General features: G+C 39.2%; 1 protein-coding gene across 1 annotated transcript in view; it reads left to right on the top strand.

The window, feature by feature from the left end:
- Positions 1-16,348, top strand: part of lama5 (laminin, alpha 5) — a 72,367-nt gene that overhangs the window by 53,023 nt on the left and 2,996 nt on the right. Inside the window, 25 exon segments of the mRNA XM_046869090.1 lie at positions 39-149; positions 2,067-2,178; positions 2,280-2,450; positions 2,566-2,762; positions 3,466-3,582; positions 3,675-3,829; positions 3,920-4,052; positions 4,511-4,613; positions 5,459-5,572; positions 5,734-5,919; positions 6,140-6,282; positions 6,396-6,572; positions 8,298-8,437; positions 8,576-8,723; positions 8,817-8,950; positions 12,803-12,965; positions 13,056-13,190; positions 13,529-13,689; positions 14,012-14,144; positions 14,802-14,945; positions 15,048-15,178; positions 15,278-15,436; positions 15,532-15,661; positions 15,747-15,904; positions 16,020-16,209. Coding sequence (XP_046725046.1) covers positions 39-149; positions 2,067-2,178; positions 2,280-2,450; positions 2,566-2,762; positions 3,466-3,582; positions 3,675-3,829; positions 3,920-4,052; positions 4,511-4,613; positions 5,459-5,572; positions 5,734-5,919; positions 6,140-6,282; positions 6,396-6,572; positions 8,298-8,437; positions 8,576-8,723; positions 8,817-8,950; positions 12,803-12,965; positions 13,056-13,190; positions 13,529-13,689; positions 14,012-14,144; positions 14,802-14,945; positions 15,048-15,178; positions 15,278-15,436; positions 15,532-15,661; positions 15,747-15,904; positions 16,020-16,209 — 3,645 coding nt within the window.

Genomic DNA, 16,348 nt, shown 5'->3' with positions numbered 1-16,348 from the left:
GTATGTGGCAGTATTCATCTATGCACATCTTTCCCCAGAATTCCATCAAAAACTACAACAGTACCCTGGATGGCAGCAGGATGCAGGCTGAATTGCTGGAGAAAGAGTTGCAGACCACTGATTCAGACATCTCTAATCTAGAGGAGAAGGTATGAAAAGAATTTGGAGTAAGATCTTAGACAGTAATTAATATAATACAAACATTGGTTTACACCATTCACAGTGCTTTAATGAAATGCAAGAGCAAGTCAAGTTAATTTAGTTCCAGTTTCCATATACAGCTGGTACAGTACACAGTGAGATAAAATAACATTTTGCCAGGACCATCATGATACAGACTAAAAGAGACTACCCAGTCATTAATATAATACTTATATTTATGGCATTTGGGAGATGCTTTTATTTAGAGACACTTACAGTTATCTGATTTATACCATTTATATATCTTGACCGGTGAGGAGAGTGTGTTGAGAAAATGGATAGAGTATTTTGAGCAGCTAATGAATGAGGAAAATGAAAGAAAGAGAGAGGGTTGGATGATGTGGAGAATGTGAAGCAGTAAGTGGATAGGATTAGTAAGCAGGAAGTAAGAGCAGCAATTAAGAGGATGAAGAGTGCAAAGTCTTTTGGACCAGATGACATACTGGTAGAAGCAAGGAGATGTTTAGGAGAGATGGCAGTGAAGTTTTTAACAAGATTGTTCAAAAAGATATTGGAAGGTGAGAGGATGGCTGAGGAATGGAGAAGGAGTGTGCTGGTACTGATCTTTAAGAATAAGGGAGATGTGCAAACCTGCAGTAACTACAGGGGAATAAAGTTGATCAGTCACACTATAAAGTTATGGGAAAGAGTAGTGGAAGCCAGGCTGAGAGAAGAGGTGGCCATCTGTGAGCAACAGTATGGTTTTATGCCAAGGAGGAGCACCATAGACACAATATTTGAATAGAGAAGGTCAGAAGGAGTTGCATTGTGTGTTTGTGGATTTAGAGAAAGCGTATGACAGGGTGCCAAGAGAGAAGTTGTGGTAGTGTATGAGGAATCAGGTGTGTCAGAGAAGTATGTGAGGGTGGTGCAGGACATGTATGAGGACAGTGTGACAGCAGTGAAGTGTGCAGTAGGAACGACAGACTGGTTCAAAGTGGAGATTGGATTGCATCAAGGATCGGCTCTGAGCCCTTTCCTGTTTGCAGTGGTGATGGACAGGTTAACAAACAAGGTCAGACAGGAGTCTCCATGGACTATGATGTTTGCAGATGATATTGTGATTTGTGATGAGAGTAGGGAGCAGGTTGAGAAGAGCCTGGAGAGGTGGAGGTACGCGCTGGAGAGAAGGGGAATGACAGTCAGTAGCAGTTAAGACGGAGTACACAATGAATAAAATAGGACATTAGGCACAGAAAAGGACAGTTTAGCACCAAGCAATACACTGTTCTAGTGAGGTTAAAGTGCGATATTTATCACGTTGTGCAAAAATGTATAACAATGTCAGAGTAAAGTGCTGTATTTGTAAAAATAATGTACTGAGATACTAAGTATTTATTAGTGGTGCAACAGATCACATTACAGTTTATAAGTCCCGGATCAGATCCTTTTTTTTTTTCAGATCAACAAAAACAGTGAAGGAAACAATTATTGTTGACTGATTAACACGTCCCATTCACATGAACACATTACTGCTCTGTGTAGTTAAAAAGCAATACCGGCAGGGAAAAAAAACTATTTTTGCTATCGTTAACAAATTAAGATCAATCCACAAATTACACAATTAATCCATGACACAAGGACTAACTGCGATCCATTGGACCCCTAGTATTTACTATGATAAATGTGGTTTCTAAAAAGAATACTGGTGGTTAATACTTTATGATTTTAATGGTGCTTTAGCAAGAAAAAAAAAACGCAAAAATATCAAAGGGAGTTGAACATTGTTTTGCCTCAGCAGCTGCTATAAGACTACAATATACTCAAAGATTGTCCTACAGTGGATGGTAGAACTACTGGTGTTCATTGTTTGACCAGAGGGAATGCCCATATCCTACTTTGTTAAAACTATGAATATTTTCCAGGTGTCAGTATCAGTCAGAAAAGGAGATGAGCTTACGAACAACACCAAAGACACGTACAAGAGAGCTGAGAGCCTGCTGGACTTCATCAACAGAAGCATGAGAGACATAGAAGGTTGGGAAATAACACTCATGTCATTAAGCGTTTACTGACACGTCCTTTATGTGCATGATATTAACTCATTTTGATGATGTAATGTGTCTGTTTTTCCATAGCCACTTTGGAGCTGGTGAACAGAACCTCACAGAATGGCTCTCAAGACGTAGATGAGAATGAGTTGGCACGGAAGCTATCTGAGGTGGTGGCCATGCTGAGGGACATGCGCTTCCAGAGCACTCACTACCAGAGGAAGTTGGCGGAGAACGAGCTCACTGAAGCCGACAAAAGTGAGTGACACCAAATTCAAAATTTCTGAAGTTCTCATGCTTTTTTGGGGGGGTGTTTTTTGTATTTCTGTATTAAGGGGAGAAAATATTTGAATGATCACATTTTTCTCTGTAGTGCTGGAGCGGGTGAAGGAAGAGATGGCTAACCGGAGTGCTGCAAACCAGGATACATTGAAATCTATCGACAAAAAACTGGATCAGTTTAACAGTGAGCTCATGAACCTCAGAGACTCTCTTAATGATGCAGTGAAGAACATAGCACGTGCAACTGAAACCAACAGCATCAACCAGAAACAGCTGGAAGAGTACAAGGTACACCAACCTGCACACACACACACACACACACACACACACACACACACACAAACATATTACTGCACAATGGTTATTTCTATTCTATTCTTTTCTTTTTTATTCAATTCAGTTTAATTCAATAAGAAAAATGTTTGTATTTCAATGTATGAACACTGTCCCGAAGCAACTTTACATATTAAATAGATGCTAACAGTGACATGGAAAAACTCTCTGAGATATGAGGTATGAGAAAGAACGCATGAGAGGCACCAGACTCAAAAGGAAATCCATCCTCATTCTCATCTTTTCTACTCAAAGACACCAAACAGATTCAGTTACTGTGGCATGATGATTACAGCATATTACAATAAAAGTGCAATAATGTATTTAGAGTTCTTGTATGAATGCGTAATCAGTTAATATTAGCTGCAGAAATTTTTTTTTTTTTTTTTATTGAAAGACAATCAGTCAGCACCACAACATTGATATTACTTTAATATCACTGCTATGTTTTTAATTAGAAATACGAGAAACCAAAAAAATACAACCCAACATCCACAGGATTAGAAGAAAATAAAACATTCCTTTGATTCCTGCTGTTACCAGAAATATATGAACCATTGGTAGAACTTTCCTGTCAAACATTTCTGTACTGTTTTTAAAAAAAAAATCATAATGATTGTTCAGTTAGATTTCCTGAAATGTTTTGATGTATCTCTAGCAAAAAGTGAACGCTCTGAAGTCAAAGTGGAAAGAGGTGGAGGATTTGATCCAGATGGCAGAAGATGACGTCGCTCAAGTTAATGACATGCTGTCTATGCTGCAGGACACCAAAGAGGTCAGATTGGACACAAACACAAATATGATGTATGATGAGGCAAATGATGATCTTCCAGTCCAGTTCTTACCTGCTGTCCTTCTCCTCTGTAGGAGTTTGAACGTCTGTCTGCTCAGCTGGATGGGGCAAAGCAGCCTCTCACTAGCCGAGTACAGAATTTCACCTTGGCCAGTTCGAAAAGCCTGCTCGTAGAAAAAGCTGAGAGACATGCTGAGCTTCTCAATCAGCTTTCCATGAACCTCACAAGGTACCAGAGATTTTCAGTTTTCACTTGCACCACAGATACATGTACTTTTTTAAGTCTATATTTAATGTCTCTTCCTTTTTGTTTAAACAGCGTTATTTCCAACACGAACCAGGACAGTTTCATCCAGAGAGCTCTAAATGCATCACGCACTTACACCAACATTATTAAGAGCATCGAAGAGGCTGAGACTTTAGCCAGGAAAGCAAATTCAGATGCCCTAGAGGTAATGTTCAATTACAGAGAACCCGTTGCTTGGGTGTGAGCATGTTTTGCCTTTCCGGTTTTTCTCTGGCCGATGCTGATGCCAATATTTAGAAATCAGGTCAACCGATGGCCGATTTCTTTTGACCAATATGTTTGCCAGATTTTCTTTTTTCCCCGTGTTTATTACATAAAATCTATCTAAGATCTAGTTCGGATGGGGGAAGTGTTAGTTTTGAACCAAGACCTGACCAACTTAAGAAACCCAAAATTATAACATTGTCCCATCTGATTTTAAGGCAGGCACTAGTTATGATAGATACATCACTACATCTGCCTCTCTTTTAACCCTGATGCACCCCTTGTTATGGAAAAGTGTAAATCTAAAATCATCAGAAAATATGACCTTTTTTAGATACAGTCAGCACAGTTTTGATCTCGTACATGATTATTCAGATTTTGTGTTTTTTTTTGGCACAGAATCTCAAAGGCCAGGATCTTTCCCAGCAGGCGAGTGACCTTAAAAATAAGAGTCTGGCTCTACAGAAAGAGGCATCAGATCTGCTCCAGGACCTGACTAAAGGTACAGTTTATCATGACATGATGATGGAGACATTGGGCCTCATTTAGTAAGCTGATGCATAATTCATAGGAGCATTTCATAAAAAAAAAAAAATCGCTATGACTTCTACTCGTGTGTCAGTATGAGAGTGTAAATTTAATACTAACTCGACTGATGAGCTTCAATTATATAAATTGCCCGGATTATTATTGCAATGTTGAGTATCAAGAGTGACTTATTAAAGTGCTTTATAGTCTCTTAAAAAACATAACTTCCTGAATGTTAGCCAGGTCAGAGAAAATACTGTACAGCCCAGAGTTTCATATTATTTGTATTAATAAAGGAGATGAAATATGGATTTTCCATTAGCCATAAATCAAGTGCTTCCACTGATAGATTAGGGACTGATGTATTTTTCCAAAGCATTGATGATATCTTATAAATTGGTTTTGTTAAATACATCTTTTTTAATGATATGCTGCACTGTAGATTTTCACAACAATTTTAGTGCAGCTGTGTTCTATTTATAAAGTGCAAACACTAAAAACATTAAGACACCAAAAAACAAGACACGTGGTACAAAACACATGTCCACAAGAACCACAAGATAAACATGAACATCAGCATAGTAGCATTACAACATGGAACCCGATTGTGCAAAATAAATAGTGTAGAAATGCCAATTAGAGACCAAAAATGCCATAAAAGATGCGGCTAAGTACAAGTACTAATTACTAATGATGTGTGAAACGTGAAAGTGCAGTGGCTTGTGGGAAATGTAATCTTTGTGTCTAGGTTTAATCCTGTAGGCTTTCTCCTCCATAATTGACTGTTGAAAAATTTTGCTTGCGATTTGAATTGGGCAGACGTGAAGCCTCGGGTGCAGGACATCAAGAAGCGTCTACAAGAGGCAGAAGTGAAAAAGAAGGAGCTGCTGAAGGATCTGGCAGTAGTGCAGAATTCCCTCAACTTTACCAAAGGTGAGCAGTTCTAACCCTGACCTTTTCTTTCTTTGTGTTGTGTTTTATTTAATAATAAAACTGGATGAGTAATTTGAAAAACCCAGTGTTTCACAAATATATATAAAACATATTTTATATTTGATAAAGTATTTATGGGTGTGGCTGTGTGTGGGGTATAGGGAACACAACAGAGGAGATCGTTATAGCAAAAAATGCAGCGACAATGGCTAATAGCACTGTGGCAGAAGTGCTGGAGAAGCTAGCGCCTATGAAACAAAAGCTGGACGAGTGGCAGAGAACATACGGCTCATCCAACACCACTAATGAAGACTTCAATGATGCACTCAGCCAGGCCAACAGCTCGGGTTAGTGAGTGTGTGTGTGTGTGTGTGTGTGTGTGTGTGTGTGTGTGTGTGTGTGTGTGTGTGTGTGTGTGTACAGCTTTCTTTTTAAGTCTAAATAAGATGTTTCTCCTTGCTTACTGATGTCAAGGCTTAGTTTCGGTGTAGTAGAATCATAAATTAGACGCATTATCAATTACGTCGTCAAAACAATAATATGACACATGACGTGTGTTACGTGCAGTGGGAGCTCTCAGCGAGACCATTCCAATGTTGATAAAAAAGCTGGATCGCTTGCAGAACCACTCTATGCAGATGTCCAACATTTCCGAGAACATCCTAAGGATCCGTGAGCTCATTGCTGAAGCCCGTAACGCTGCAAACAAGGTATTCCAGCCTTCATTTAAAATGTCCAACCTAATAAACAAAAATAAATAAACAACTATTGTCTTATGACCCTTTCTGTTAGATCCTCTCACTTTACCCATTGTTTTCATCAGGTCGGGGTGTCGATGAAGTTTAACGGGAAATCGGCAGTGCAAGTGAGGACTCCAAAAAATCTGGCTGATCTGGCTGCATACACCTCCCTCAAGTTACACATCTCCGTCTCCAACGCTGCACGCAAAAAGCGCCAAGACGCCAGCAGCCAATTCGTCTTCTACCTGGGCAACAAGAATGTAAGTCCCTCAACACTCTCTTGTCGTGTATATGAGCGTGGAAACCATGATGCCAGGAATGCCATTACTGAAGTACAGGAAAATACACCCAAACAAAAATCTATTATTTATATGATAAATGAATAAGGAAAAGAATACTAAATAAATATGTATTGCTTCACCATGCCACAACTAATTAGGACCTATTATTTAAAAATATGGTAGAAATGCTCTTAAACTTATTTAGGGCTGCAAATATCAATAAATTTAATAACCGATTCAGACTATTATTTATTTTATTTGATTTAATTTTTTTATTAATCATATTTTTTATGTTTTGCTTATTATACCTAATACAGGGTATTTATGTAAAAAGTGTACTTAAGAAATGCAAAAGCCACATATTGAGTATAATTAACTTTAATTTAGACATTTTAAAGCTTACAGTGGCTGAATTTCTCCTTGAAAAAATTCACTGTTGGGTTGTTTCTGTAAATAAAACAATAAAAAAAACAGCATTTGATGATGCAAGGTGAAGCAATTTGTGTAAATCGATATTTGTTTTGTTTTTAATGATAATTGCAGAAGGCAAGTTGACAACCATGCTTAAAAATATCAATACAAAATATAATACCACCACTATCACGTTGCGATTATAGAAACCATCAATACTGTACAAAAGCATGTGGCATTACAGAGAGAGAGGCATTTCACATATGCATACCACTTTACTAAAGCAAGAAAACCAGTGAAGACTCCAACCACTACAATACCACCGCAACTGTGCACCTACATCATCTGGAGCAGTTCAGAATCAATATTTGTCTAATAACATGACAAAAACATTAAAAATTAAAATAAAAAAACAACCTACTCACCAGAGATGCACACTCATAATTTGCACCGCTCCTCAGAGGCTGTAAGAAAGTGGTACCGCTCGTATTCACTGGTCTGGAAGTGGAGAACAAACCCTTTCCCGGGCTGAGACAACCTAGCTAGTCTAACTCAGATGTATTAATGTGTGCAGTGTAGGTCAGTGCTTCTGATAGTGTTTAGGCCAGTAGAGAAGGCTTTACTGGCCCTGACCGCCCACCTCTGGTTGTAGTAGACAAATGCTATAAAAAGAGAATGGAACAGGCCTGAGTAAGGAAAAAGGAAAAATATGCGTTGGTGTACAAATGCATAAGCATTCGCTTAAAACTACAACAGTGACTAAAAATGTACTTGTTTACTGCTGCTGTTATTTGCTGCTTTTAGATGTAGTGTTCTTTCTCATCGTTTTAACTAAATCCATCACTATGTCGGCGAGCTGATGCTCACGAGTCACGCCAGAACAGATCCAGTGCGACTGTCCCGAAGTTTCAAACAAACATTTTACACAATAGCACTTTAAACATTAATTAAGCACATTAAACTTTCCCATTTTCACATGATGGGGATTCTACAGTTTTTGCTCACCGTGCTGATGTTTCGCCTTCATGTGTTTCGTGACCTGGGACACACACTTGTTCCTGCTGCTGTTGACACTGGACTATCCGCCAGGCAAAACCGTAACTTGAGCAGCCCAACTCGATAAACACATTCATTAACAAGGAATTTCATTATCAATTATTATTTTATTGTTTAGTTGTTTCAGTCATGAATGTATTATTATTGTAACTGATTACATGGTATTATATTATTATATTGCGATTTATATTATTATATTACATTTGTATTCATGTACATGTCCTTCGCCTGTTGCAGTCCAGCAAGGAGTTCATGGGGATGGTTCTGGATGGCACAAAACTACGCTGGCTCTTTAATCTCGGTGATAAGACTGCGGAGGGGGTGACACAAAAGCCCGTTCGCTCAGATACACCATTCAGCAGTGTGGTTCTTGAGAGGTGAGGCAGATGGACTGTACTCTTTATCTATATCCTGATCACCCTTGTCGCTTTTACCATTATATAATCATTGCCATCAGTAGCAGAAAAAGCATGTGAAAAATAGATTTTACATCCATTCTGTATGTGTGTGTTTAGGATGTTGCAGTATGGTCAGATGTCGATGAATGTAGCAGAGGGACGATGGGTTAAGCAGAATGTGGAGGCAGAGGGAGATCTTGGCCTTTTGAACCTCTCCCCTAACGATACAGTCTTCTACGTTGGGGGTTTTCCCAGTACCTTCATGGTAGTGTTTGAGAATTTACATTTGTATCCGTGCATATTTGTGCTTCCTTTTATAGGTGTATACAGTATTGTCTAACATGTCATCGCTTCACAGCCTCCATCCCAGATGCAGCTGCCTAATTTCAAGGGCTGCATTGAGCTTGAGAGTCTGAATGAGGAAGTGATCAGCCTCTATAACTTTGAACAAACTTTTGAGCTGAACACTACTGAAGACAGTCCTTGCCCACGGTGAGTACAGTCGACTGCACACATTAAAAAAAATGAAGAAGAACTGAGAGAATCAAATAAAACAGAGCAAAATGATTTTGTTTTGTATATTTTTCGCAATATACACATAATACAATATGATGTAGTAATAAGAGCTATTTAAAACAAGTTTGCAGGACAAGAATCATAGCAATCGAAGTCATAACATCCTCATCACCTCACTTTTGTTTAGGTTGTGTTCAAATCATATGGCTATAATGTACATTTTGGAGTCTTGGTGTCTTTTTACATTGTTCTTATTTCCAGATTATCTACAAATACAGTAAAAATGCATTTGAAGTTGTCAGTTTAACTGATAATTGCCATTCATTTTAAAAGTTCATTTCCAGTAGAATGATTTTTGCTGAATTTGAATATTCAACAGTGTATATTAAATGTTTTAAATACAAGCTGTCTATAGCTGTTTTAAATGGGTTGTTTATAATACAGGCTTTGTCTATGTTCTGCATGAACATACTCCAGTAGCAGTATATTGTAATACTGTAGTAAAACCCTGATTCCAAAACAGTTGGGACGTTGTATAAAATGTACATAAACCATTATTTGGATGCAATGATTTGGAAATCTCCAAATAATTGCACTTATTTTAACCTAATTTAATTGTGCCTTATTTATAAACCATATTCAAATGCAATAGCTATGCAATGAATACAAGATCTATATAAAAATGATGTACTTTTGTTAGAACAGTATTATAATAAACTAATGATAGATAGCCCTTTTACAACCCCAATTCCTGAAAAGATGAGAGAAATGGACATAAAATCAATGATTTGCAAATCTCATAAACCCATATTTAATTCACAATAGAACATAAAAAAACATATCAAATGTTTAAAATGAGAAAATGTACCATTTTAAGAAAAATAAAGTTAATATTAGGTAATTTTTAAGCAACACAACCCAAAAAGGTTGGGACAGGCCCATGTTTACAACTGTGTAGCCTCCCATCTCCTTTTAACAACAGTCTGTAAATGTCTGGGAACTGAGGAAACCAGTTGTTGGAGTTTTGGGAAAGGAATGTTGTCCCGTTTTGGCCTGATATAGGATTCAATTCAATTCAATTCAATTCATTTTTATTTGTATAGCGCTTTTAACAATGAACATTGTCTCAAAGCAGCTTTACACAGATAATGTGGTGATTAAACATAAATATGTTCTTTGTAAGTATGTTTGTCCCTGATGAGCAACTGTGGCAAGGAAAAACTCCCCGAGATGAAGGAAGAAACCTTGAGAGGAACCAGACTCAAGAGGGAACCCATCCTCATCTGGGTTGCACCAAATGTCCATTTGAAGCAGATATACAATGTTGTGGGGTACAGTGATGATGATCAGAAGCAAACTGCACTCCCGAGTCAGTGCAGCAGACCGCCGACACCAACTACAGTCCAATCCGTCCTCAAAGCACCCGTTCTACTCCGGAATTAAGAGACCGTCCCGAGCTGCACAGAAGTGTGAAGATCCAAGGAGGGAGAGGGGCAGGAACACTGGTCACTGGAGCCTCAGGAGCATGTTTAACTCGACCGAAGAGAGAGAGAGAGAGAGAGAGAGAGAGAGAGAGAGGGTGACGGAAGAGAAGGATATGGATTATTAAGTGTAACTATTGGTGTACGAAAGTTAATGTCACTGTGCAGTTTGGACTCGGCAAGACTCGCTATGGCAGCATAACTAAAAGGGAGAACCAGAAGGTAACACAGACATGAGGGATCTCTGGGATAAGAGACGACCCACCACACCACCGTCAACAAACCTGAGTGAACGTGTGAATGTGAGGGACGACAGCATACAAATATACCAGTTCACCAAACACTCTATATCCATGTTCCCTCCAGATCTGTGCCTTTACCTAAGAGAAATCTACTGATAAAAGGCTTGACTAAATAAATACGTTTTCAACCTCGACTTGAACACTGAGACTGTGTCTGAGTCCCGAACACTGATTGGAAGGCTGTTCCATAACTGTGGGGCTTTATAAGAGAAAGATCTGCCCCCTGCTGTAGTCTTCATTATTTGAGGAACCAACAGATAGCCAGCACCTTTTGATCTAAGTAGGCGTGGAGGATCATACTGGTACAGAAGTTCACTCAGATACTGCGGTGCGAGACCATTGAGTGCTTTATACGTCAGTAGTAATATTTTATAGTCAATGCGAGATTTGATTGGGAGCCAGTGTAGACTGATTAAAACAGGGGTGATGTGGTCATATTTCCTAGATCTAGTGAGGACCCTTGCTGCTGCATTCTGGACTAACTGAAGCTTATTGATGCACTTACCGCACACCCAGACAGTAAAGCGTTACAGTAGTCTAATCTAGAAGTAACAAAAGCATGAACCAGTTTTTCTGCATCCTGTAACGACATCATATTTCTAATCTTAGCAATATTTCTAAGGTGAAAGAAGGCGATTCTGGTGATATTATTCACGTGAGACTCAAAGGAAAGACTCGGGTCAATAATCACACCAAGGTCTTTGACAGCCGTACATGCTGAAACAGAAACACCATCCAGAGATGCTACGTAATCGGAAAGTTTACTTCTAGCTGCATGTGGTCCTAGTAAAAGTACTTCCGTCTTATCTGAGTTGAGCAGAAGAAAGTTATTAAGCATCCACTGTCTAATGTCCTTTACACACTTCTCAACATTGTTAAGCTGATCTCTCTCATCTGGCTTTGCTGAAATATACAGCTGTGTGTCATCAGCATAGCAATGGAAGCGAATCCCATGTTTATGAATAATTTCACCAAGAGGCAGCATATATAAAGAGAAAAGCAGTGGGCCTAAGACAGATCCTTGAGGAACACCAAACTTTACCTCATAGAGCGTGGAGAACTCACCATTTACATCCACAAACTGATAGCGATCAGTCAAATAAGACCTGAGCCAAGAGAGAGCTGTTCCCTTTATTCCTACAACATTCTCAAGTCTAGCAAGCAGTATAGTGTGATCAATGGTGTCAAAAGCTGCACTAAGGTCGAGCAAAACAAGTAAGGAGACAAAACCCTGATCAGAGGCCAATAACAGGTCATTTACCACCTTAACTAGCGCCGTCTCTGTGCTATGATGAGGCCGAAATCCTGACTGATACATTTCAAAAATGTTATTCATAAGCAGATGTGAGCATAACTGCTGTGCTACAACCTTTTCTAAAATTTTGGATATAAAGGGGAGATTTGATATCGGTCTGTAGTTGGATTCTAACTGCTCAGTAGTCCTGGGTCTTTGTTGGCGTATATTTCAGTTTAAGATGCACCAAATATTTTCAATTGGTGAAAGGTCTAAACTGCAGGCAGGCAATTCAGCACCCGGACCATTCTAATATGAAGCCATGCTGTTGTCTTACAGTAGAAGATGTATGCAGTTTAACTTTGTCCTGCTGAAATATGCAAGGTCTTGATTTAAAAAAGAAAGCATCTGGATGGGAGCACATGTTGCTCTAAAACCTGGATATATCTTTCAGTGTTGATGGAGCCTTGGCAGATGTGCAAGCTTCCCATTCCATAGGCACTAAGCACCACCATACACCAATTTTGATTCTTCTGACCACAGACAGTTTTCCACTTTATCATTTTGCATGAGCTTTGGCCCAGAGAAGATGGCAGCATTTCTAGATCATGTTCATATATGACTTCATCTTTTGCATGATCAATCTTTAACTTGCATTTTTGGTTTGCACTGCGAACTGTGTTTTTTGAAAGAAATGAGCTTTGCAAATCATTGCATCACTGTTTTTATTTACATTCTGCACAGTGTCCCAACTGTTTTAAAACTGGGGTTGTATAATTGCATGTATGTGTATGTGGGTGTTTTATAATAGACCTAAGCCACCAGTAATCCAGCAATGGATAGAAGATGCATCGTACTTTGACGGAACAGGCTATGCTGAAATCACTCCTAAGCCTCTGTGCGCGAAAGCTCGCTTCGAACTGGATATCAAACTCGTCTCATATAATGGAATTCTGCTCCTGCTTCGCAACGAGGTCAGACATTTGCACGTTTGCGTTAACAACAGAATTATGAACCGTGCTGTTAGATGCTGTGATCTCTCATGACTCTTGTCCCTTCCACAGACTAAGTTTGCATGCGTGGCAGTACTGGGAGGACGTGTGAAGCTCTTTTACAACTTCAATGGGACGTTTGTGGAGGAGGAGTACAAAGGCACAGAACCTGACTTGCTGTTTGTCAGTGACACCACTGCTAAATTGGTAAGATATCTGTACAATATCCCTGTACAGGCCATCTGTATTTTAGTATTAGCATGCCTACGGAAACCGGTGTATTTTTCTTCTAGAATCAAAAACTGTCACATTTTTGTTTATTATTTACAACATAATGACATATTAAACAGTAAAATTTGACATAATAAGACCTTTTATAGAACACACAGTATGTGTATCTACAGGTTTTATCTAATGCGACTATATACATTCTGCATATATAATATAATAACTCATCTTTGAATAAGACTATTTCAAGGTTAGATTAAGGTGTACTAATAGATGTAGTGTGGAATCCTGAGGTGTACCATGTGTTCTTCGTAAAGGTGGAGGTCATTATTCCTGTGCGCACATCAACAATGGAACCTTACACACTGCTGGTGAGGAGACAAAGGAAACAACTGTACCAGGTTGACTCCTCTGACATACCCTGTTTCACAGGAAGCTACTTCCTGGGTGGTGTTCCTGATGACCAAATGCCTGAGATGTGAGCACACAACCTGTCATGTCCTCCACTGTCACTTGTAAAGCATAGAGTAGTGTACGCTGTTTGGACAAAAGTATTTGGACACCTGAGATTTTCAGCCATTACTAATGAGTGGAGGTTATTATAACAGCTAGTGAAGACTAAATGTAGAATGGGATGCATACAAATCTTATGATCAGGTGTCTTCAAACTTTTGTCCATATAGTGTAGGTATAAATCCATTCAGGCTCGTCCTGGCTGCAGAATGTAGCCATGAGACACTTAATGTATAGTAGAATGGCATGTAATTGTGTGTTTGTGTGCTTTTTTTGGCTGTGTGCAGGCTGAAGAGTCTGTTCCCTAAGCAGGGTTCTATAAAGGGTTGCGTCAAGAACATTAAAGCCATGGCCAGTTTCATAGACCTAAAGAGCATGAAGACTTCTGGCATAAGCTATGGTTGTCCTGATGACTTACTGGTAAGACTTACTTACTGGTATCTTTCGATATATCTGCTAAATGATTCCGCTACAAGGATTAGAGACGAATCTGTAGACATGTCCTTACAAAAATACATTTTGCATATAAAACATTTTTCTAACAATATGAATATGAATACATGGCAAAAGTAATTAACAATAAAATTGAAAAAATGCAGTTGTTTTAAATGTGTGTGTTGTAGCATTACAGTTTCCCGTCACTGGAGCCAAAAGGTTTAAACCTGTTAAAGCATAACATAACAAAAGCATAACATAATTTGTTTGAATAAAAAAAATTCTAATTTATTTTACAGTACAAAACATTTTGGAAATGTAACATTTTACCAGCAAGTTTTTCTTCAACAATGTTTTCTGCATTAGTTCTTATTGTTCCTATATAGTTCCTCTGATCCTACTGCAATTCCTTTGTGAAAAACTTTTACATTTTATACCCTGCCTACTTCTGGTCAATTCTGGAGACCAAGAGGGTCATGATAAAATCTTTCTTCAAGAGATATTCTTGCTGATTTTGCTTATACTGGAGCTAATCAAGAAAACTAACAGATATAAGAGCACGGAAATAGAACTGTCCGTGGTGCTGAAACGGTATAAGGAAAAATGTGGTCATTCGTTGCTCTCCTGTCTGTTTCTGCACAGATGGCTCGGGAAGCTTATTTTAAGGGGCAGAGTTATCTGGACCTCAAACTGGACAACCTTCCAAACATAACAGACAGATTTTATGCTGGTGTTGGCTTCAGGACAGAGCAGAAGAATGCACTGCTACTCCACCACCGGACTCAGGTGCGCCTGCTTACAAATCAATTAATCAAGCCATGTGTTGTGACAGTGCTAAAGAGATATGATTTTAAAGCTTTTTCTATGTGTATGTGTGTGTCTTTACAGACTGGGGTGTGTCAGGTACAATTGGAAGAAGGTCATATGGTGGTAAAAGCTGGCAATAAACAGGTCCGAACAAATGGTACCTATAACGATGAGATGAGTCACTATGTGGCTTTCTACAGCAACAAGAATGGGTACAGCAACAATCATCACACCCACTTCTCTCACCCCAACACTAATCTCACCGCATGAATCTGTTTGTAATACTGTATTATGTGTTTACCTGTGTGCAGCCTTCGTGTGTATATTGATGACAAGCTTCAAGCCAACCCTAACACAGAAGTGGAAGTTAAGAGCACGCTCCCCATCGGAGAAGTCTATCTCGGTGGCACACCTGAGGCCCTTGACATCGCCAACCTCACTGGCTGTCTAAATAACGTCTTTATCAACAGGTATGAGGTTGGGTGCTGGAGAAACAGTTGATGATAATGTGTTATCTCTTTATTTATTCATGTATGGGTTAAATACCTGTTTAAATTACCTTTAGGACTACATTGCCTCAAACGGTAGTGGACTTGCTACCATCCAAGGAGAATGTTGATGTTGCACTGAGTTGTCCTGCTGCTAAGAAACCCCAGCAGATACTCGCCTCACCTCTGCGCTTTAAAAACGCCATGGTACAGTCATTAAATATGCTTGGATTTCATTTTTATGTTTCCATTGTATTATTGGCTTATTTATATACTACTGTGTGTACATTAGGGGAAGAACAAAAAGCCCCAGGGAGCACTAAAAAGCCGCAGTGCCCGAGGTTCCTGCCAGGGGGAGCTGTCTGTCCAAGAAGCAAATGCCCACCATTTCAGCGGATCCATCTACAGCTACATGCGTTACGATTCGATTCCAACAGCCTTCAGCAAGACGTGCGTTCTCATGCTGAATTTTAACTGACTTTTGATGTTTTTTTTTCCCAATGATTCCCTCTGTGTGCTTTGATAAACTGATTCACAACCAAATGCTTTTCTTTTTACTCGTCAGGCCCAATGTGGCAATGGCTATTCGCGTGAACTCATCCAACGGCCTCATCTTCTACGCAGCAGCAGAGAGAGGAAGGGTGGCATTAACACTCTCTGTGTCTGAAGGCCACTTGATCTTGCTGCTCAACGGAGGGAGGAGGAAATTCAGCATTTTAACCAGTGGCAAATATAATGACAACCACTGGCATGTGGTGAGTGTGTGAGATGAAACGTCACTGTTTTTCATAAGCATCGTGCATGGATGTTGAGAATTCGTACCTTAGTTGCTTCTCTGAATAATTCTCTAGGCAAAGTCATGATTGTGCCTTTTACTATAAAAATGTTAATAAT

The sequence above is a fragment of the Silurus meridionalis genome, chromosome 16, assembly GCF_014805685.1.
Source record: "Silurus meridionalis isolate SWU-2019-XX chromosome 16, ASM1480568v1, whole genome shotgun sequence".
In the NCBI taxonomy this organism is placed as follows: domain Eukaryota; kingdom Metazoa; phylum Chordata; class Actinopteri; order Siluriformes; family Siluridae; genus Silurus; species Silurus meridionalis.
Note: the sequence above shows the minus strand (reverse complement) of the source record. Positions and strands in the feature narration are given on the sequence as shown.